This window comes from Penicillium maclennaniae (assembly GCF_028827695.1).
Source record: "Penicillium maclennaniae strain IBT 15551 chromosome Unknown utg000004l:1.0-3007600.0:1.0-3009580.0, whole genome shotgun sequence".
NCBI classification, from domain to species: Eukaryota; Fungi; Ascomycota; class Eurotiomycetes; order Eurotiales; family Aspergillaceae; genus Penicillium; species Penicillium maclennaniae.
The window spans coordinates 1,384,743-1,407,294 of NW_026623216.1; the positions used below are offsets into that span (position 1 = coordinate 1,384,743).

The following is a 22,552-nucleotide window of genomic DNA, read 5'->3' on the forward strand; positions in this document are numbered from 1 at the left end:
TATCGGAGTCGGCCGTGTGCTCCCGGCAGATTCTCTATCTCGAGCGTGACTGTTCACTATTATTCACTTTTTCCCCGGCATTAGGTCATCTTCTTATTCAATCTTATTACTCGATCGCCTAATTCTGGCCCACCGGCTTTCGACCGCCTGCGATTCTGCCCCGATATGCGATAGCTTTCTCCGTCAACAATGTCGGGCAGGCGTCTGCTGGATGCTATCCAGTTCCTTAACGTCTCCAAAACTATCGCTGTCAGGCATCTGGCCATTCGTCAGCACCAACTCGATGTCTACACGCGTACTTCCTCCTTGACCAAGGGCATCAAGGGCCAGGTCGATGGCTTGGTCCTGACCGCACAAGCCGCCGCCGCTTTGGCGCGTCGATTCAGTGACTCGCCACCAAGCCCTTCGCCGACCACCGCTCCCGAGCCATCGGCCGACAAGCCCATCACCCCCCAAGCTAATGCAACTACGCCCCCTCCGGATGTCGCCCGGAAGCTACAACGTCAAGCTGAATTCCAGGTGCCGGCTTCCGCCGCTCAGTATGACGGCAATGAGAAACCTGACGCATTGAACGTTAGCCAGCAGCAGGATGTATTCTACGAGCCGTCGAAGCACATTAAGCCGGATCTATCTGCACTGCCTAGAGTAAAGCTTCCTAAAGCTGCGGGCAATGTGCAAGCTGGTGTAGGCGATGGCTTGAACGCCGATGTCTTCCATGAGGCAGCAAACCCTGAGAAACAAGCTGCGGAGGAGCTCCCAGAAGAGATGATGCAGGGTCTTTTCCACAGTCGAAGGGTTGGTCGCATGCTCTCGGGCAAGCCGACGTCTAAGCCAACGCCCAAACAACAATGGCCGCCAGCGGAGCCTCCTCGGCCAAGTCAGCCGACCGAAGTATCACAGCCTCAATCTGAAGTTTTTGCGAAGGCTCAGGAAGAGGAGATGGAAAAGCTGGGCGCCAGTGTCGCCGAGGATGTGGTGGTACCGCAGGTGACAGAAGAAAAAGTGCCTTATCAGATGTTGGAATCTCGAGTCCCGTCTTCTCGACTTGGTAGACTCTGGGAGTATGCTGGACTGGGAACCTCGATGGCATTTGGTGCCGTCAGTGAGACGATTCGGCGAGCTAGTGGCAGCCAAGATACCGGCTCTGTCATGTTCAGTGCCGGTAACATGGAACGAATGGTCGCCAAGCTGTCGAAGATGCGAGGTGCAGCTCTCAAGTTAGGCCAGATGCTCAGCATTCAAGATTCCAATATGCTTCCTGAGCCGATCCAACAAGTGCTCCAGCGCGTCCAGGATCGTGCTGACTACATGCCTGCATGGCAGCGCGACAAAGTTCTTTCCGACAACCTGGGACCCAACTGGCGAGACTTGTTCTCTTCCTTCGACGAAATCCCCATGGCAGCCGCCTCAATTGGCCAAGTCCACTCCGCCGTCCTCAAAAGCTCCGGCAAGCCCGTCGCCGTCAAAGTCCAATACCCCGGTGTCGCCGACTCGATCGACTCTGACCTGAACAATCTCTCAATTCTCCTAACAGCCACCCGCCTCCTCCCTCGAGGCCTCTACCTTGACAAGACAATCGCCAATGCCCGTACCGAACTCGCCTGGGAATGCGACTATCTACGCGAAGCGGAATGCGGCGCTCGCTTCCGCAGCCTCCTAGCCGATGACCCGGTCTTTGTCGTCCCCAAAGTCATGCCCGAAGCCTCCGGGAAACAAGTCCTCACCATGGAAATGCTCGAGGGCGTAGCCGTCACCAAAATCCAAGACTTTTTCCCAAGAACAGCGCGACTGGATCGGAACCCAGATCATGCGTCTCTGCTTGCGCGAAATCACAGAATTCCACTACATGCAGACGGACCCCAACTGGACAAACTTCCTCTACAACGCACAAACTAACCGTCTGGAACTCCTTGATTTCGGTGCTTCGCGCGAGTATCCCGAATCCTTCATTTCGAATTACGTCCGCACTCTCGTCGCTGCATCTCGTAATGACCGTGCCCTTTGCCAGGATCTCTCAATGAAATTGGGATACCTTACCGGCATGGAGAGCCAGACTATGGCGGATGCTCACGTTACATCGGTCGTAACAATCGCGGAGCCATTCATGCGCTCTTCGCCTGATCTATACGATTTCCGCAATCAGACTATCACGGATCGTGTGCGGGCGCTCATTCCGATAATGATCAGAGAGCGTTTGGCGCCGCCGCCGGAGGAAACGTATAGCTTGCACCGGAAATTGAGTGGCGCTTTCTTGCTCTGCGCGAGATTGGGGAGTCGGGTCCCTTGTAAGGAGTTGTTTGCTGAGGCTATCCGGAAAGCGGAAGCGAAAGGATTGCAGATTAATGCGCGGCAATGAATCTACCTTGTAGAATGTGGACGAGATATAGATGGCTAGATTTGATGGTTATGTATTATAAGATTATTGTACAATAGATCAAAAAATTTTGGGATTCACCTCTCTCACGTTGATGACTGTGTGGCTGGAGTAAACGGACGTGAACAAGCGTGGTCAATGAGGCCAGGCTTCCGAGTAGTCAGACAATTTACTTTTGAAGGTCTTGCTGAGAGTTGTACAGTACATGATCAAGAGAGAACGCAAGTGGAGGGCAAATGCAACACGGATTCAACTGCGATTATCAAGACCACATTACAGCATTTATACTACAAATGTCGAGGAAAAGATACCCGATGAAAAGGACCCCCTAAGAAGGCAAAGGCTTGTGTTCAAAGACACTCTGCCAATACCTCCTAGTCTTATCACAAATCATATCCACCCCCTTCCAACTCTCAAACTTACCCTCGAGCTCACAAGCCGTCCAAAGAATCTCCTTCCAAAAAGCCTTCTCGATATCAACCTTCGCACTAAACCTCCCAATCACATCCCCGGAATCGTCCACGCACGTGTATATGATCCATCGTCATTAAAGGCCGGATTAACCTCATGCTGATCGAACACAGTAGCCGGATTGAACTTGGGAAAGTTGGCGTGAATGAAGAATACGCCTGGCGCGGGTGCCTCATCGCCTCGAATGCGCCATAGTCCTTTGCGGGTGTTTGCGAAATCTTCGATGGGGTTAAACTGCGCCATCGCGGAACCGGCGAGTCCTCCTTCTTTGCGGTGGCCAAGTGCGCAGATTGATTCGCTGACTTGATAGAATCGTTCATTCATGGCAATTGCGGCGGCGATGAATGTTTCTTTATCGCCTTCGCCGGCGGCACCTTGGGAGAGGAGAGGGTAGTAATGGGTTGGACCCCAGTAATTGTAGTATGTAGCGAGAAGCAGGGTGCGGAGATGGGACTTTTTCGAGACGAAGAGTTCACCGGACTCGGTGGATTGGCGGAGATTCATAGGTGGTGCCGGTGCGCCGACGATTTCGTAGAAGATGGGGGAGACCGATGATGCCCAGAAATCGGGCCAAGTTACTAGACCATTTGAGCGGAACACTTCGCTCTTCAAGATAGAATCGGGATCTTCGAGTGGGAAGGCGTCCGCGTCGAGGAAAAGAATCTCTTCAAAAGATGAGAAGAGCATTGCAAATGGCTTGAATTGGTACTTTTCGATCTTGGCAGGGGCCGCGGCGAGAATGCGCGAAAGCACAATGCATTTCGCATTTAGTGATGGTAGCACCACATCACAGATATACTCTTCGTACTCGTGTTCATCCGCAAGGAACACCTCCATGGGCAACACTGATCCCGTCCGACGCAGCATACGAAGCGATATCACCAACACTGGTAGATAAGAGCCGCCAGCGGTAGAGACCACACCCTTGGTACCCGGAACATATTGCAATTGCGGCGGCGAGGCCAAAACAGCACCCACAAACCCCGTATGCGCCTCTTTCATTGCCTCAACATCATCCTCTGCGACAAACAAGTATTCCGGCCTTGGCTGAGGATCCTTCGCATTAAACCCCTCTGTCGGAGCCTTCGAATACTCAATAATGGGATTCGTATTGGGCGCATATTTCACCAGTAGCTCCTGAAGGGCTGTCCAGAAATCTTGATGTCCAGCGGTGAGATCGAGATCGGGATCAGACGCAGGCCGGCCCGCGTCATCGGGGTTCCCGGAGGTAGAATGGATACCGTCACGCCAGCGCAAAAAAGACCATGTTAGCAATGAGGCGACGACCAACGCGGTCAACAACGTGCGTGCGCGCAGCAGGGATCGGGGTATGAGCATCTCGGCTTGGCAGGGTCCTTAGAGCTCCGCACTGCCATCAGCCGGACCCGCTAATTCGGACAAGGTGACTGCGATGGGGCGCGGGATGTTTCACGCGCGACTCGATGGTGCGGACATCCGAGAGACGGAGGGGGCTTGTGTTAGAGAGAAAGGGCCTCTCTCTCGAGAGAATGCGCCCTAGGATTCCTAGGGTCTTCATAACAAATGAAACACTGGGACTAAGGGGCCGTGGTGGAGCACGGCCCCACCAAAGGCACGTCAAGATAAGCTTTCGAGACTACACCTACTATCTACAGGCGTAGGGCTCAAGCACTAGAAGACTATAAGAATCTGAATCAAGACTGGACCAGATCCTACCTTACATGTCGATGGTAAATATACCTTGCACGTGAATCCCCAGATTATGATTTGATATCTCTGATCGCTTGCTTATTAGGGGCATATCAATCAATGTGGACAATACAAGCACAGTCATACCAAAACATCTCCAATCAAAAATATGCAAATTTGGTCCTTGAATTAAAAAGAAAAGCCATGCGCAGTCAAGCTCGAGCGACGTCTGTACATTAGGGGTTAGAGAGCGCATTACGAAGATTCTGGTGTTAGGACTTGCTATTGAGACTCTCGTTCGGGTCTAATCTAGTCACCAATCATAGTCTGATGGGATAGTCGTATTTCAATAGGTAGAGCTCCGAGGGAAAGGAACAGCATTAATTATCCATCGGGATGGATTTGGACGTTACAGACTCGTAATATTAGGACAAACCGGCCTGCCAAGACTTTGGTGAGTGCGTTTTCAAAAAAGCCACAACTTGGAGATGAGCATTATTTACTGCTTAAGGTATTATAGATTTTCCATTGGTAAATGTCGCAAACGGATTTTCAGCGGAATAATTTGGAAGATTTTTCGCGCCTTATGCGCGTAATCAAGGTAGACTACGTTAGATCAATCATTAGTAACGAATAAAATCTTTCTCTCTGAGCCACGTCAACTTCTATATATATCCAAACATAAATCCTACTAGAACGGACCTCTTAACTTTACCTAAAGGCCACTCAGAAAACCCGAAGACGTTGGAATTCGTCAGTGAGAATCGGGAACTTCACACGACCAGAAACTTGACAGGGCATTCAATATGTGCCAACGAGTCGCCAGAGGTTCGTCTTTTGAGGTGGATGGTGGTGTGAAGACATTTTGCCGCGATTGCTCGGCCTCGGCATGGCACTGTGTTCCGAGACGCCATCGCGGAGCGCCGAGACTCTACTTCGGTCGCTTTCGGCTTCCGCTATTAGCTACTCCGAAGCCCGATTTGACTTGCGTCTCCAGGAAAAGTTACTTTTCCGTCACAAGGTTTTGTGGCTCACAGGTAATCGCTGGACCAATGGAAGCACATCGGTAGAGTGTACTCCGTATAGAAGTCACAGAGCATAACGTTCCTCTGTAGGATTGACCACCAAACATGACCCATGGAATGAACTGGATCATCAAAATGATTAAAATAAAAAGATAGCTATTCACAACTGAGACCTTACATATATCTTACGCTAATTGCAGGATATCAACTTCTCGGCCCTACGGACCCCTCCCATGTGCCCGCCCCATCCAGGCAAAGGCAAAGAATCCCTTCAAGAGCATGACATATCGTGCTCACACTACTTGGACTTAGAGACAGGACTTAAGCAATCCTTGATGGCTCGGAGTACGCGACCTGAACTTTTGACACTTCCGCCTGAATTACACCTTCACATTATTGGCAGGCTGAACTACCCTTCTCGTCTAGCTCTATCGCAGATGAGCCGATATTTCAGATTCACTACCCGCCTTGAATGGCCCGTGTCTGTAGAGCAGAAGTTGTCACTCCTACGCGCAGCAGAAAATTGGACAAGGTGAGCACCGTTCTCTCCTAAATTATTATTGCCGCGAACCGCGTTGCCTAACCTTCAATTTCAGGTTCACTCACTATTTCGGGTGCAAATTCTGCCTAATGTTAAGATTCTCAACGGCTTTTGCAGATAATCAGATGAAAGGAAGTCGTGGGAAAGGATGCGCTGACTCTGGGCGTCGATTCTGCTTGTAGTGTGGAGTTAAAAGGGGATGCTATACTTCCGGGCAAATTCTTACGCTGAAGAAGCAGAATTACTTTGTGTGTGGTCTGTGCAGAGAGACTCAGCAATTTAGACTCTTCTGTTCACGTTGTGGCAATTGCCAGCATTGCATTCAAACGCGAAGCAAAGTGCTCTCACCTCGTCTTGAATCCACTCTAGTCTCAAGCCAAATAGAATGTGAATGTGCATTCTGTCTGATCCCTTATACACGCGTCGATAGCTTGAAATGTTCTGGAATTGTATCATAGGAGAAACATGGAGTACTTGGTTGTGTCAATTTAATTATTTCAATGGCTTGCATTCCTCGGTGATCCCTGATATTATAAATAAATGGTCTTCATACGCGATTTAGCTCAATCATCATCGAAGACAATCTGGAGTGCAGGTATTATGGCAAGTCTTCCACTTTATGGTGATAAGAACAATTCGAAGGTCTTGACCTTCAAGGATAGACTAGAGCAAGCCATCTCCTTCGTTTGCAACTGCTTTTTTCATTGACAAATGTGCGGTCTATAAGCATACTGTTTAAGCTTAGGTTCAATTCAAGCAAAGCTTGAGTAAGAATTATTTATGCTTATCAAATTACTGATCAGATGCTGGATAGACTATTCCTGCTACGCATATGTATGCAGAATTGAGCCATGTGAAGGAAATGCCTCTTCTGGGACGTACGAACGAAGATCGTCATATCATTCATTGCGATCACAAATTTGTTTCGAGAGTCAATAGGAAAAAAATGCACCGTGGGTAGAGACAATGTCCCATTGAGTTTGTTGCCCTGGATGTATGCTGCAATCAAATCTTGATAGTGTTGGTCATCTCAAGGGAGCGGCTTAGTCCTGCCCCGTTCGAATAGGATCCGGAACATTTGTAATAACACTCTTTCCTTTAAAGCTCTGATACGTAATCATCGGACTTTTCGGCGGTCAAATGTCACCCGGTCGACAGTGTTCCGTCCGATCCACATTCGTTCGAAGCCTTCAGATGCAGGTGTCAATATCGCTCATACAAACTCCCTGCGCATATATTCTGAGCTTCATCCAGTCGAGTAGTCAGGGAACCGGTTTTGCGATATGAGCATTTCAACTTCAATTCAACTTCAAATTATTACTTTCCTTGATCGGCTTTTTTTTCTCGATTGACTGATACTCAACGACCATTCCAAAAAAAATGAAACCAATTGTTCTTTACGGTCACCATGCAGGCCCCAATCCAAGAAAAGTTGCCATGGTCCTTGAAGAACTCGGAGTGCCCTACATCCACAAATTAATGGATTTCACGGAGCTCAAGAAGCCCGCCTACGAAGCGATCAACCCAAACGGACGAGTGCCAGCGATTCAAGACCCGAATACAGAGATCACGTTGTGGGAATCCGGAGCAATCATTGAGTACCTGGTCGGGACCTACGACAAAGAACGAATCATCAGCTTTACACCAGGCAGTTCGGATTATTATCACGCCAAACAGTGGCTTTATTTCCAAGTTTCTGGCCAGGGACCGTACTTTGGACAGGCGGTCTGGTTCAAAGTCCATCACCAGGAGCGAGTTATAAGTGCGCTCGATCGTTATATGCGCGAAATTCGGCGCGTCTTGGCCGTACTGAACCGGTCACTGGACGGTCGAGAATATCTGGTCAATGGGACATTTAGCTACGTTGATATTTCCTTTGTCACATGGCTTGAGATTATTCCTTGGGTGTCGGACGGTTCAATCAGCCTTGAAATCGATTATCCTGCTGTGTTTGCCTGGTTAAACAGAGTATCGGGTCACGATGGCGTGAAAAAGGTTCTGAATATGGAAGTCAAGCTCCCCCAAAGGAAGTGAATGGATTTGCGAATTAAAAACTGTCAACCAAAGATACCTATTTCAGTTCCGATATCATTCTATATTTGACTGCACGGCTTCATTTTTAATTCTCTTTGTAAGCAACATTAGGCGCTCAATGTTCTCATCCAGGAATGGTGGTGCCTCTCGGGAGAAAGATCGGTCTTGTTCGAGGCTCCGCTGACACATACTAACGTACCATCTTCCCCAATGGATTCAATATTGAGCTCCATCAAAGATGGTTTTCAATTGGGATCCCTGTGCCGTAAGGGAGTATGCTCTACTTTGGCCAGTCCCCAATATTAGCGGCAACTCGAGTGACAACCAATTTATGGTTCCAGAGACTGTTGCAATTTACTTTGATTTTGTTTGTAGCCTTCTAGCCTACTTCTCCCATAGCATTACTTCAACACACTTACACATATCTCCATATTCAGTCATCCTCTCTGACAGATTTAATGATGAGACTCGAGTCATGATTGATATTTGATATAATTGCGATTCAGCAGATTCATGTCGCAAGCCCGACGTCTAAATATTCGAAATCTTCAACTCATGTTGGAAGTCCTCGCAATCATCTCAAAAGAGCATCACCTACATGTTTAAACCCGTCACCGCAATTGTTATTGAAATTTCCTAGAATAGCTGGCTTCCTTTTAATGAAGCATGGTTTTTTCTCCACATTGTCCCAAGCAGTCTAGACGATTTGCCGATTTGCGGACCAGCGTATTGGTCTAACGAGAGAGACCTGTGGAATCCAATACTGTGCATTCAATTCCGCAGTAAAAGGATCAGGACGGAGAACGGAATGCCGGGGGTATTTCGGGTGTCCCATTGTGCGGCACCGGTCTGATGTATATTCGCATTTGTTCTTCAATTAGAAGATAAAATTACAATTTATATTCAAAAAGGATACTTTCAGAACGAAAGACTCAGTATCCATGGGTATGTCATTGATTCGACTACTTCAGAATATCACACTGATTTTCACCCCCTGAGACATTTCATCTTTACAGAACCCAGTGCACTTGATGGAGTCGTATCGTCTGAGATGGTTTTTTTTTTCACTGACACTATATCGGTCCAGGTTTCCATCATTTGAGATGTATTTTCAGACCCAAGTATCACATATTTTGTATGTCGAGAATGGAGGCGAAGCAGGAGCAACAACACGACATTATTCCTCGAAGCTTCACCGATTATTCACGATCAATGAGACAATAAGAGCTCTCACGCATTTGAGCCTGCATTCTGGTACGTGGCACTTAACTCCCCCATTTGGTGGGTCTGAAGGAACTTTTTGAAAGTGACCGGTACAACCTCGGGATATTTGGAGTTGTCCAAATCCTTCTTCAGGTATGTTTGACCATTTGTACAGTAGAACTGGTAGAACCTATAAGGAGAACTCATTAGCAAAGCACACAAAGACAATGATGAAGATGACCCTACATGGCAAGGTATGCATAGATATTCGAGGGATCTTTTTGGAAGGTTGCCTGCATCTTGTTATAGAGGTCGTGGAGAGATCCTAGGCGCTCAAGCTCAGGCTTCTTGCCATATACCTCGGCAAAATCATCAGCGATTTCGCGCAGCGTTTTCCGGTCACCGAGGACTGAATTTTTTAAGGTCGCTGGTCAGTAAACGTTATCTTTCCTTTCTGGAATAATATTTGACTCACAATGCTGCATGCCCACGGCACTGCGGTCCATCGCCACGGCCGCTACATATTGGGCTGCAGTTTCATAGGTGGTCGACTCCCAAAGCTCGTCTCCATTTCCGTAAAAGGTCAACTTGCACTCAGTCGGGTTCCAGATACCAAAGTATTCACTCCAAAAAGTCTCCATGAATGCTCCAATGAGGACGTGCACTCCTTGAACATTGTCCTTGGTTTCCAAATAGGCCTTTACGTGCTTCATCGGATCCTTCGCAGGGTGCTGGCCAAGTTCTAACTTTGTAAAGTCAAGACAGTAGTCGCTAGCGACATAGCGCCTAACACCTTCGTGATCACATGCATCAACAAGCAATTTCTGTCCTTCAGTCATGAGATTGTTGTCTCCAAGGTAGCAGCAGACCACGACATCACATCCACGAACAAAAGTGCGCAATGTTTCTAGATCGCCAGAGTCGCCTTGGATGGTTGTCACGCGAGGCGAGTCCCGGAAATGCTGGGGGAGCTTTGATGCGTTACGGCATAGTCCGCGGATTTGAACGTCGGGGGATTTGCATAGGTTCTTCACAACCAGACGAGCGAATTTGCCAGTGATCCCGGCAATACCGACTGTAATACCCATGTTTGTTGCGGAGCGCGGAGGAGACAAGAGAATCGGCGAAGATCGGTTGAATTCGGGCGGATAGAGAGTCTTTCGGATGAAGCTTAAACGAAGTTGACTTTTATATGTCGAGCTTGCGGGTTAAATAGGTATGACCCGAGGCTTTAGATGATACCAAAAGCCGTCATCGACCGCAGTAGGACTGGATCGCGGCAAGCCAGCGGCCGGATATCTTATCAAGGACCCACATCCCAGCCTGCTCAGCCATACAGAGTCTCGGTACACTCTAGTCCGGACCCATGCGGTGGGGGTTTGACTCCACACGGCGTTCGGGGTTTACAAAGGGCGAGAGGTCCAATTACCAGGCAGAGCTTAACAAAGCATGGCATGTTTCTTAGGTAATCTAAATTGTCATGATTCAGGTACACGGGTATCGTATAGTCGTTATTCAGGGCCGGAGTAGCGTCTCCCGCTTGTGACAGTCCCCTAGTTTATTATGGACGCCTATAAATGACAAATCCGGCCCAGTCCGGCATTACCCAGGTCCCGGCAGGGGATTATAGGGGCCCTATCGGTATAAAAGGAAAGGTATCGCGAGAGTTGGAAAAAACATTATCCCTTAACTAGATTAAAGCTCTCCCCATCTCCGCCTCAGTTCATCTTCGTCGTCAAATTGAACCTAGCTTTCGTCTTTGACCGACCGCAGCCATGTCATAGCTATTCGCGCCCCTGAAGGTCGGAAGACAGACCCTCAATCAGCGGGTTGCTATGGCCCCGATGACCCGGCTTCGTGCAGATCAGTCTCATCTTCCACTTCCATTCGTGACAGAATACTATCGACAGCGCGCGAGTGTGCCAGGTTCACTTATTGTTACCGAAGCCACTGTCATCAGTCCTCGACACGGCGGATATCCCAAGGTGCCAGGGATCTATAATGACTCCCAAATTGCCGGCTGGAAGAAAGTTACTGATGCTGTCCACGACAAGGGGTCGCACATCTATCTTCAGCTGTGGGCGTTAGGGCGTGCAGCTAATCCTGAGCTTTTGGAGAAAGGAAACCACCCATTGCTTTCTGCCAGCGACGTTCCAATGAAGAGCGCTTTCAGTGACGAGATGCACCGGCCTCGTCCGATGACGGAAGAGGCAATTCATGCCAGTATTTCTGACTTCACTGTCGCGGCTGAGAACGCCATCCGTGCCGGATTTAATGGAGTGGAAATTCACGGTGCGAATGGATATCTTGTTGACCAGTTCCTGCAAGATGTTTCAAACACACGTACGGATAACTGGGGTGGAAGCATCCAGAACCGATCCAGGTTTGCTATAGAAGTAACGCGCGCAGTTGCGGCCTCCATTGGCAATGACCGTACTGCAATTCGCCTCAGCCCTTGGAGCAAATACCAGGGCATGCGAATGGAAGACCCCGTGCCACAATTCTCGGATGTGGTACAGCAGCTGGCCCAGTTAAAGCTAGCATATATTCACGCTTGCGAATCGGACGCTAAAGACAACGGGGAAGGTCTCGACTGGCTGCTCAAGGCATATGGTGATGCAAGCCCCGTTCTGGTTGCCGGAAATTACGACGGTGCTTCTGCTCAAAAGGCCGTGGACTCTACATACGCTGCTCATGATGTGGTAGTAGCCTTTGGCCGCCTCTATATCTCGAACCCAGATCTTGTATTCAAGGTCAAAAAAGGAATCCCCTTTGCACCGTTCGACCCGGCCACTATGTATGGACAAGGGCCGGAGGGCTATATTGACTACGCCTTCAGCAAGGAGTTCAGCTCTAGTTAAGGTCTTTGTCTTGAATCGGTGTGATATAACATGTACTAATAGATGCCGCCATGGCTTGTATTTACTTCGAATCAAAGTTCACTAGTGGTAATCCTGTCCAGATACAACTAAGGCGGCTTTTTTGTATCATTTAACAGCGAATGACTGAAAAATGTAGTCAAACTGACAAGGAGCGTTTTTGGCAGTCATGGCGGACTTGGGCAGTAGAAAGTAAAAGACTAAAACGTTCCATTCAGGGCAGGTGGCAAAATCCATGGCCCCCTTACGGAAAATGGATGATTGCGAGTGTTTAGCTAATGAGCGCCCCACTTCGGCGCCTTAAAAGGCGAAATCACCCCTTGTCAAGCGTCTAGCCTCTATTCTGTAGCCACCGAGCTTGCAGACAATCAAAATCATCCTCGTCTCTCATTTTCTTTTAATCTCAGACTCTAGGATTCGTCATTACTCAGACTGGTCATTCCGATGAAATGCCGAGATTTAAATCCGGCGATTTTGGACGTAACTCGCACATCCCAGCGGTATGTCAGAGAAGGGCTCTCACAAGTTGTCCTCGACTGACAGCTAATACCTCGAGATAAATAGTGTCTTGAATGCCGAACACGGAAAGCGAAGGTCGTGGGAACTTTGTTATCTTCGAGAAATCAGACTTGATTGACTCTTTGGCGCAGTGTTCAAAAACGCAACCATGTTCGTCATGTGTTCGCAACGATCGGAAATGTGTATACACTTCCAAAGTAACTAGAAGCCCTTTGACCCGGGAGTGAGTTTGGTCCCAGCTTTCGGAATTCCCAGTTGCATAAGACGAGAAGTTCCAATTTAACCACTTCCACAGACATCTGACGGCAGTGGAAAACCGGCTGCAATTTCTCGAATCCGTACTTGGGAGGCTTTTTCCAAGCGGAGAGATGGAAACAATCACGCGTGCCTTACTCATGAACGATGACTCTATCGATCGAGCTTCCATCGATTCAAATAGACAGTTCGCAGTCGATGATCCATTCCCATCTGACCCTACGATCTTGGACGATATACTCAATACAGTGGAGACTGCGCCACCGGAGTTCGGGACTGATAATCATATGGACACTGAACCGCAAGCTCAAATATCTTTCCACTCCCCTGAGCCTTCAGAAACGACCGGAGCCGAAAGAGCGTTTCTCAATCGGTACTTCCTTCATTATCACACGCTTTACCCCATCTTGCATGAGCGAAAGTTTCGATCAGAGTACGAAAGCCACACAGCCTCACGCCATATGCCGGTATTGGCAAATATGGTCCTGGCTTTCGGGGCATGGCTGTCTACTGATGCTCGTCAAGACGTGGATAAGATTTATTTTGCTAAGGCGCAAGATCATGTGCGGAAGCTTTCTATGGAAGACAAAGGTGACATGACTCTAGTGCAAGGTTTAGTATTGTTGAGTGAATTTGCCCAGAAACAAGCGAGTCCCGACTCGAGTATACACTATATTGGGACCGCTGTTCGAATAGCACTCGCTCTCAATCTTCACATCGAGCCCTCGGACACGAATATCAGTGAACTTGACAAGGAAATTCAACGGCGAGTATGGTGGAGCGTTTATTGTGCCGAGAGCTGTTCAGCAAAAATCTACGGTCGTCCACTCTTACTGCCCGAGGACGCGTTGATAACTATCAAGCCGGTTTCTAATATTCATGAGAATGTGAGTAACCGGAATTTATTTCGAGAATCAACTAAACAGGCTATTGCAGGCTCTCACATCCTCTTGCGAACTTTTTCCTACACAGTCAGATGACTCGACAGTGTACACTGGCTTGATACTGCAATCCAGTTACCATCGCATGGCGAATCAGATTTATCGCCGTCTGTTAGCCACCCCCACTATCACACCTCAAGATGTTCATGAAGTTGAACAAATCATAAACGCTTGGCATAGTGGTTCGTCCTTCTGTGTGCAATTGACCGACCGTTCCTCCACGCCTGATTGGCACGTCGCAGCCCGTCGCCGCCAAATCCTGTGTGACCAAAGCCTTCGACTGCTAATCCACCGGCCATTGCTTCTAAGGTGGCTGAAATCGAAGTCTATGAACAGTGGACCATTAGCAGAGACACACCCGGATGAACTTCATTGTCGCGCGCAGGGACTTAAGATCGCTCGGGCTACAATCGGACGTATATCGCAATATATCATCAACGGCCACTATTCGAAGTTGACACTTTCATTTACCCTGTGAGATCCTTTGAAAAGTCTGGCCCGTACAGACCTTTAGCTAATTATGGATCGCCAGGTATGCTTTTTTCCATGCTCTAGTTGTTCCTCTCATCCATTTAAAAGCAGACCCTGCCTCCCCGGGATCAATAACTTGCATCCAAGACATCAAAAAGGCAGAGGTGGCTTTAGATCATCTTTATATTGACCGAGATGCGCTGTCAGGTTACTTTGTGTTTGTCATGCGTCGTCTGTTCCAGGTGGCCTCTCGGATAAGTAGTGAACATTACGGTCAAACGCTATCACATAGCAACCAAAACACAGTGAAACCGCAAGATGTACAGCCATCCCCGAATAGTATTTTCGGAAATGTGGAGATGGCTTTACTTGAGGATGATGCTCCCAGGTCCTCATCTGGATTCGATTTCTCGGACTGGGTGCACTCATGACCTCTCAATACACTCATGACCTCCCAATACATATTCAAGCACCCAGTGATTATATCAAATGCAGCAACTGGGCTTACATTGAGGCAATAGCGAGGAGTTTGGTCGTGCCACGGATATCTTTTTCTCATATATGATCCATCTTGATACGCCGAGGAGGTATACGATTGGGGACTATAGGCCTTGGACGTAGGACAGTACTTGAAGTAGGTATATGTCCCGACTATGCGTTTGAATGCAATACGTACTCCCTCTCATTCTATAGGCGAAGTGCGATAAACAAGGCCGTGAATACATAGTTCTGTAGGGTATTTGGAACAGCCGCGTAGGATCATACATGGGTCACTAGGCTTGATATTGAGATTTGATAAATCTCTTTTGGATGAGACGGCCTGAGGAACTTCAAGCAATTTCACTCGCAAGCTTTGACGTATCTCCAGTTATCCAATCACTATAACGGTTCACAGTAGTCCGTCGGCAGAGCCCCACATGGTGTTGCATTGATCACAGACTCTGCAAGGAACTACAGGCGAGCCTGCTTTAGCAACAGAGTCACGTCATGGAACTTTGTTTCGTAGCAATTTTCATTTCTTCTAGAATCTTCTGGGCCACTAACTGGGGTTGTTTATGTTGACAGAGAGTGGGCCTGAATACCGAAGATCTGGAATCCCTTCGGTCGGGGGTGAATGGGATAGATCTCCGACACTATAGCACTGGGACACTGCCAGCACCATGAAGATTCCCAAGTTAGACACCCCGGATTATCTACTTCAGGTTCTCAATCGAGGGATTCGTGGGGATACGAAATGCGACCCTACACTCGAGATGACTAAAATTACCTTGAGTATCCATGGTCGATTTTGCGGAATAGAGTATCCCGAGAACCGTTCTCCCTCGAGATCGACCAAGCCCGCGGCAACGAATGTCCATTTGCAGAAAATTATCAGATATTTGGGACTTGACGAGCAATCAGAATTGTTCTAGTTTTCCTGAATCTCGGTCAGCCGGGCTAACTCGTTCCGAATTAACCTTGTTCAATACCACATGGCTTCACCCGATGAACTGTTACGTACGGACGGACCAGTGGCGGCGCCACACACAGCGAGTGCCGACCAACTTGGTCAGCAACGTATAGCAAAGCGATCGTCTTCTCTATAAAGAATACCCCACATTTGACCCTACATTTGACCCTGGCGGTCAATTTCTCAGAACAAAGCACTTCTGTTCGACTCCTTTATCAGCAACGTTTCAAATTACCTTCTCTTCATACTCAAGCATCATGGAAGTGGCAGAGATAACTACAAAAGGGGTTCCAGAGAAAATAATCGATGTCGATCATAGTCTTTCTTCACCCAAGCAGCAAACGAGTTTTTCCGGGCGTCCTTCTTCAGCTCATGAGACTGTGCCCAAGGCTTCGAACCCGTTGACGGCAATGGATCAATTCAAGGATCTGTGTGCCAGAAACGGCTTCAAGAACTCCACAAGAGCACAGAACGCCGATGATACAACGATTCTGTATGTTTTTATGTTTTAATAAACTTAGAGCATCCGACTGTATGGTGGTCGCTAATCATGCTTCTTTAGTCGCTTTCTTCGAGCCCAGAGATATGATGTTGGGGCCGCATTCCGGCAATTCAACCATTTTCAAACATGGCGCCGCGAGCACAATATTCGTGGGTTCTATAAGAACCTGGATGTCGAGGTGTATGATGAGTCCCGGAAAATGGTACGTCGTCTACCTTTTTGTGGAGTCTCGCTAACAGCGATAGTATCCGCAATGGATTGGCCGCCGTGACAATGAAGGGCGTCCTATCTATGTCTTCCAAGTCAGACAGCTAACTAAGAAGAGATTGGATGGGTATCTGAAGATGTTAGACAAATCTCCAAGGCCAGAGAGCCACGCTCAGTCTGAAGTGCCCATTCACTTGCTCCATCTCCATGCCTTATACCTCTTACAATTCGTCTTCCCATTGGTGTCTGAGCTTCCCCGACCTGACATGCGACGTCCGATTTTATCGTCGACACACATCGTCGACATAAGCAATGTCAGCGTGTTCCAATTCTGGAATATTCGCAAATACCTCCAGGAAGCCAGCAAAGTCGCTACAGCCCATTATCCAGAGACCCTGGGTCGGGTATTTGTGAGTTGATCATCGTGCATACCAGTAATTACAACATGTACTGTTTGTCAGTTCTCTAATCAGCTAGTCTATAGGTTGTGGGTGCACCTGCCTTCTTCACATCTGTCTGGGAGGCCATTAATCAATGGTTCGACCCCGAAACGCGCTCAAAGATTTTCATTCTTTCCGCGTCGGAGTCAAAGTCATTCCTGCTTTCCCATATCAACCCTTCAGATCTACCGAAGGAATACGGCGGCGAGCTCGAATGGCAGTGGCGAGATCAACCAGATCTGGACGAGTCAGCCAGAGAGCTGGTCGATGAAGTGTACCACAAGACCAATCGGGGCGGAGTCTTTTCCAAAGGGCCGCTCATTTTCCAGGGAGGTTGTATTGAACTCTTGGGCTCTGCTAATGGTCTACCCCGACGCAACGCCTTCTGTCGCATTGAGAAATCCAATGAGTAAGGCAAATTGCTTCTATTAATTGTTAATTGGCACCGCAGCATCCCTGGAGCAATCCAGGGGCAACGTATGTGCTAACTTGTACATAGTGGTGAGTTTTGATTTTTGCACACAGCATACTATGTTTGAAGGTCCAAAAAAATCATATGAGATGAAGTTTCGTGGTCGCTTGTTACTCTGTTCCACAAATGTTTATTTGACGATCAAGCTAAACTGAAGACTTAGAAGACATGCCAATGAATAGATTTTAACAAGAAATACCTGCATGAAAGACTGGGTCAATTTTAAAGGGTTACAATTAATGGTATCAAGTGAGGAGTTTCGTCAAATCATCGATCGATCGTAAATGGAAAGGCTATTTGGGTAGGCGCACAACTTTTGCAATGTGTTGGGATACGACTACAATTCTCTTTTTAGATATGAATGATTAAGTTAATGCGCAATAATTAAGCAAGGAGTAATTTGAAGAGTTTGAAATGTGACATAAGTATGCTAAAAGCTAGACATAACCTGGCACATTATATTCATGAGAGACATCTCCGAACCATCAAGTCATAAGTAGACGCTGGATAATTCCGCTCTGAATTCGAAAGCTCTGAACAGATGACATTTTATGAGCACACCGCCTGCATGATTAGCAAGCATGACTCAAATGGTTCACAAATTGGAGGCCTTTGTAAACCACAACCGAACACAAAGCTTAACACCGAGGGAAGGACTCAAAGTAGTGGCCTTCAACGAGGGACTGGGGTGACGCAGAACTTCACGACGACATGCGCCTACCGGTAAGAAAAGTATCACGTATGTTGGACAATGGTAATTCCAAGATGTTCAAATTGATTCTCTACCCTCTACGAGTGAATTTGAGACACGACTTGACTTGGCTCAATCTGACACTCAGCCCGATCCAATTATTATGTGACTTCACCATTTCTCAACGTATGGTCGAAGCTCGGATTCAAATGAAAATGCGGTCCTTGGCTGTTGATGCAAGTTCCAATATGTCTCAGCAATCTGCAGAAAAAAAAATGTTAGAGCCTTTCGCCTGTTCCAAGCCCGGGACGTATCTTACTGCTTCAGGGTTAATTTTTGCATCTTGATCCATTTGGAACTCCTTTGTCCGCGGCGTGTCAATCATTCCGTCGATAATGACATGGGAGACATGTACTCCCTTGGGTCCAAATTCTCTCGCCAAAGACTGAGCTAGCGCCCGTAGAGCGAACTTGCCCGCTGCAAATGTTGCGAGAGTAGCACCACCTTTCAAACTGGCCGTAGCCCCGGTAAAAATCAAAGTGGGCGGGTAAGTTAGACCGCTAGACTGCAGCATCAAGGGCAGAACATTTTTGGCAAAGTTGAATCCACCCTTACTAGATAAATTCCATCGTATCAGCATCTATCTTCATATATGCAATGACACCCCATTTTCGTGGAACCCATACCCGTGGACATCAAATCCTGCCGAGAACTCCGCTTCGGTCAATTCCAGAAATGGCCGCTTAACAAAACCACCACCTAGGTTGAAGATGGCAGCCGCAAGAGGTCGGTCACCGAATTCTTTGGATATTTGGTCGAATGCGGTTTTGACACTGTGGGCGTCTGAAAGGTCCGTGCTAATACCGATTGCATGTCCGCCGTCATTGTTGATCTCTTTGGCGACGTCTTCATAATTGATCGGATTTCGCGCAAGGAGGACTACGTGGTACGCTTTGGCAAACCGTCGAGCGACCGATGCTCCCTAGACGCTGTGTCATTCACTGATGCCCGATATTGACGTCTGGCAGATGAAAGCCGGGGAAATGAGGTGTAGATACCGTTCCCGCGCCGACGCCGGCAATGATAGCATATGCCTTGCTACTCATTGTGATGATTTGGACTGAGAATAAATGATGAGATGAACTGGTTGATTAGGCGGTCTGTGATCGAGAATCAAGTGCCTTCACTGGACAATAGGTGCTGATCAGCTTATAACCCCAAAATTGAAAGGGTTTCGTGAACGGATTGAGACATTCGTCGCGTCATCGTTTTTCGCATTGAACGGTAGACTCTACTCCGGCTCCCATACTCTCGTTGGGTGGAGCGGAAACAGAACTTGTAGTATTTCATGAACTCATTTATAAAATATCGCATCACGTATGCTCCGGTCACAAAAACGGCGCTGGTTTCATGCATCCTAAATGTCGAATATTTTCCTGTCTGACTTGGTGATCGTTCAATATGCTCCATAGCTTCCTCGGTACGGACCTGATCCGGAAACGTGGAGGCAGCCATGAACATTATACCTTATAATTTTTAGCTGACCTCAGCGATAGTACGATCAGCTTCAGCAGTATTCGGAGTTGTACGAAAGACCACGGGCCCTTATGTATACGTGAGTAGGGGCGTAGCTGCGTGTTCGTTTAGTGGAAATCTGTTGATGTGAATTATCAGAGCTGAGAGATTGTTTAAGGGACAATCTTCTGTATTCTCTCCGAGCTTTAAGTTAATCAGCGAATTATCAGGGTTTTGAAAGATGACTCCACAAAGGGACCTGCGGGTGTGATGGTGGAAATGAATCAGGAGCTCCCGCCCTGCGACCCAAAAAATACAATTCACATATGCTTCAAGCCTGCCGAAATGCCTGCCAACATTTCACGATCTAATTTTATTGACAATTTGCACGGCGAGCCATCCGTCTGATGTGCATGGCCTGCCTCACGGATTCTTTGAATATCCATTTCGCATCAGAGGCCCATTCATGACCGACTCCCGGTAGTGATAGGCAAACATCTGATCATTAGACACAGCGATGTCGGCCTTACCCCGCCTGAAAGCCGATTCATCATAAGCACTAATGCTCGCTCTAAAGTCTTTGTTCTTATGGCAGACACCTCTGATAGCGTCGACATAGAGCCTAGCATCTTCGACTGCATTGTTCAGACCCTGAGCGCGGACTACGATGAAATCAAGATTTAGCCAATGACTTGATGCAGGAATCCGGCAGACTTACAGGGAACCATGGGGTGCGCCGCGTCTCCAGCGAGAGTTACTCGGTCGTCATGGTTATTCCAAGGAGTAATGTTCCCCCAGTAATGGAACTTGTGATAGTCGAGAATCACCAAGCTATCTTTGGGAACGACTCTCACCGATTCTCCACCGACCTCAATGTCATCCGCCAGCCACGCCGCGACCGATCTGTATGGCTCACAATAGGTTGACAAGTAGGACTTGAAAAGGTGTCTGCGCTCTTCTGGAGAGGCAGGAGGATATTCATCAGTCCAGATGGAGAGACTAAACTGAAACACCCACGTCTCCGGTTCTTCCGGGTCAACAAAGTTGGCGACTGAATTACGTTAGTATGCAGCCGCTACGATGTCAGAATTTCAAGGACAAACCGGTCGAGAAGATATTAGTGTTTTGGTAAGGATGTGGGCTCAGCTGCATTTGGGAAATTAGAAGCTTTTCTCGTACTATGCCAAAAGAAGTACACAAAGCTTACTTGGGCGATTGGATGGCTCTTGCTTTGGATAAATAGTGCCTGGTCCCTTGTGAATGTTGGGAAGCATTCTGTTTCGTTTGTCAGTGAGCGACAATTGCTTTCTCTTCAACACTCGGATATTAAATTGCTTTTCATGTGTATGAGTTAAACACGTACCAAGATCATAGTGTTCGCTTTGTCAAGCTTGGCTGTCATCTCGTCCACCAGATGACCACGAACAGCACTCCGAGCTAAGAAGTCTTGTAAGTGCATTCACGTTAGGATGGCCAGGAATTTAGACTCGCTTACCACCATCGGCACCAACGAGAACCGTACCATTGACGACCGTTTCACCATTATTGAAAGTGGCCGTAACCCCATCAGAATTGACATGGACATCTGTCAAGGACTGACCATAACGGACATCGACGTCCACATTGAACAGGTCTCTGAGCTTACCCCTCACTATCCGCCTTGGACTTGGCATAGGGACGTTTGCCAGCAGCTCACCAGAGCGCCCGTTGATAAGTGGAATGTTTCCTACTACTTTGGGGTCTTGTTTTCCCCATGGGTTGGTCTCAACGGATTTCAGTTGCTCAAACAGCTCTGGTGGAAGGCATGCTTGGATATGAGGAATAGACCAATGGAGGGCCATGGTCCATTTTCCCGATCGTTCTTGGTATTTGTCATCCGAGTATTTCTCGTACACTGTGGCAGAAATTCCGGCCTAATGAAGCCGATGGGTTAGACACATCCAGATTACGGGAGTTGGAAATGGCTTACTTTCTTCAAGCCCTGTGCGATGAGAAGACCCGTCGTCCCTGAGAGTATCTGGTCAAGTTTGTACTGGTTGATTTATAGCGTTGACGTACCAGCCCCGACGATAATAACATGAAAACCTGGCTCGGCCATTGGATGTTTATTGACTCAGTAGAAATCGACTGAAACAATATTTTGAACGATGCAAATTGCATACAGAATAACGAGACGAGCCTTCAGCACTATATATCTTCGAATTAAAATACAAATATGCATCTTTCAACAGCATAATTTACCGTGTGATGCATATCATGGAGAGGCCTAATTCCACAAGAAGCTTTTCGTATGTCGATCTATCGATCAATCTCGGCATTCGGACAGTTCGGCGACCGAAAATCGGACCGAACACAAATGCCTTTTAAGCTAAGACAGCAATTTTAAGTAAACAAATGTACCTATATAGGGAATAATATCACTTACGAGCTTGATTGTTCGTTAATAAACCGGTCACGAACTTTTGAGCAAGCATATCACATGACTCGATATAAGTTGTTCACTTTAGCATTGATCCAGGTTTGACTGGAGTAGTCAACTGCTGATTCTTAACACAAAACACTCGCCACACACTGAATCTCCAAATCATTTTGACAAACTTGAAGAACTCTCATCATGGACTCAACAACTTCTACAACTCGTTCCATCCTTCCGCTGGAACCCGGCATTTTCTACCCCGGAGGACATGTTCCAGACCTAAGCTGCCTGAAGACGATCCCACAATCGGCTACAAGCTCAATCATTTCATGCTTCGGATCAGGGATCCGGCTCGTTCACTCCATTTCTACACCACGTTGATGGGCATGCGGACTGTGTTCACGTTCAATGGAGGGCCTTTTACTATCTACTATCTGGGGTATCCTACCAAAGAAAATGATCGTTCAGATTTGACCGC

The 22,552-nt window shown here is 47.7% G+C and overlaps 9 protein-coding genes across 9 annotated transcripts; 5 read left to right on the forward strand and 4 right to left on the reverse strand.

Annotated features, from left to right (window-relative positions):
* Nucleotides 1-189: 189 nt before the first annotated feature.
* Nucleotides 190-2,356, forward strand: N7477_004696 (protein kinase COQ8; the record flags this gene model as incomplete). Its single annotated transcript, XM_056966359.1, has 2 exons — nucleotides 190-1,749; nucleotides 1,784-2,356. 2 exons carry the CDS (start codon nucleotides 190-192, stop codon nucleotides 2,354-2,356), a joined length of 2,133 nt encoding a protein of 710 aa, XP_056823140.1.
* A 519-nt stretch (nucleotides 2,357-2,875) lies between these two features.
* On the reverse strand, nucleotides 2,876-4,183 carry N7477_004697 (alpha-mannosyltransferase; the record flags this gene model as incomplete). Its single annotated transcript, XM_056966360.1, has 1 exon — nucleotides 2,876-4,183. The coding sequence occupies one exon, from the start codon at nucleotides 4,181-4,183 to the stop codon at nucleotides 2,876-2,878; it is 1,308 nt and encodes a 435-aa protein (XP_056823141.1).
* Nucleotides 4,184-7,459: 3,276 nt separating this feature from the next.
* Nucleotides 7,460-8,113, forward strand: N7477_004698 (glutathione S-transferase family protein; the record flags this gene model as incomplete). The annotated part of the gene is made up of 1 exon (XM_056966361.1): nucleotides 7,460-8,113. One exon carries the CDS (start codon nucleotides 7,460-7,462, stop codon nucleotides 8,111-8,113), a length of 654 nt encoding a protein of 217 aa, XP_056823142.1.
* Nucleotides 8,114-9,343: 1,230 nt separating this feature from the next.
* Nucleotides 9,344-10,404, reverse strand: N7477_004699 (NmrA-like family protein; the record flags this gene model as incomplete). Its single annotated transcript, XM_056966362.1, has 3 exons — nucleotides 9,344-9,506; nucleotides 9,563-9,725; nucleotides 9,792-10,404. 3 exons carry the CDS (start codon nucleotides 10,402-10,404, stop codon nucleotides 9,344-9,346), a joined length of 939 nt encoding a protein of 312 aa, XP_056823143.1.
* A 747-nt stretch (nucleotides 10,405-11,151) lies between these two features.
* On the forward strand, nucleotides 11,152-12,177 carry N7477_004700 (alkene reductase; the record flags this gene model as incomplete). The annotated part of the gene is made up of 1 exon (XM_056966363.1): nucleotides 11,152-12,177. One exon carries the CDS (start codon nucleotides 11,152-11,154, stop codon nucleotides 12,175-12,177), a length of 1,026 nt encoding a protein of 341 aa, XP_056823144.1.
* Nucleotides 12,178-13,009: 832 nt separating this feature from the next.
* Nucleotides 13,010-14,812, forward strand: N7477_004701 (fungal specific transcription factor domain-containing protein; the record flags this gene model as incomplete). Its single annotated transcript, XM_056966364.1, has 3 exons — nucleotides 13,010-13,856; nucleotides 13,942-14,326; nucleotides 14,466-14,812. The coding sequence occupies exons 1-3, from the start codon at nucleotides 13,083-13,085 to the stop codon at nucleotides 14,810-14,812; spliced, it is 1,506 nt and encodes a 501-aa protein (XP_056823145.1). The 5' UTR covers nucleotides 13,010-13,082.
* Nucleotides 14,813-16,241: 1,429 nt separating this feature from the next.
* Nucleotides 16,242-17,393, forward strand: N7477_004702 (SEC14 family lipid-binding protein; the record flags this gene model as incomplete). The annotated part of the gene is made up of 4 exons (XM_056966365.1): nucleotides 16,242-16,324; nucleotides 16,394-16,535; nucleotides 16,579-16,950; nucleotides 17,025-17,393. 4 exons carry the CDS (start codon nucleotides 16,242-16,244, stop codon nucleotides 17,391-17,393), a joined length of 966 nt encoding a protein of 321 aa, XP_056823146.1.
* Nucleotides 17,394-18,314: 921 nt separating this feature from the next.
* Nucleotides 18,315-19,249, reverse strand: N7477_004703 (uncharacterized protein; the record flags this gene model as incomplete). Its single annotated transcript, XM_056966366.1, has 4 exons — nucleotides 18,315-18,404; nucleotides 18,463-18,757; nucleotides 18,830-19,125; nucleotides 19,202-19,249. 4 exons carry the CDS (start codon nucleotides 19,247-19,249, stop codon nucleotides 18,315-18,317), a joined length of 729 nt encoding a protein of 242 aa, XP_056823147.1.
* An 832-nt stretch (nucleotides 19,250-20,081) lies between these two features.
* Nucleotides 20,082-21,756, reverse strand: N7477_004704 (FAD-dependent oxidoreductase; the record flags this gene model as incomplete). The annotated part of the gene is made up of 7 exons (XM_056966367.1): nucleotides 20,082-20,320; nucleotides 20,377-20,709; nucleotides 20,762-20,804; nucleotides 21,022-21,095; nucleotides 21,154-21,571; nucleotides 21,628-21,665; nucleotides 21,717-21,756. The coding sequence occupies 7 exons, from the start codon at nucleotides 21,754-21,756 to the stop codon at nucleotides 20,082-20,084; spliced, it is 1,185 nt and encodes a 394-aa protein (XP_056823148.1).
* Between the last annotated feature and the right edge of the window lie 796 nt (nucleotides 21,757-22,552).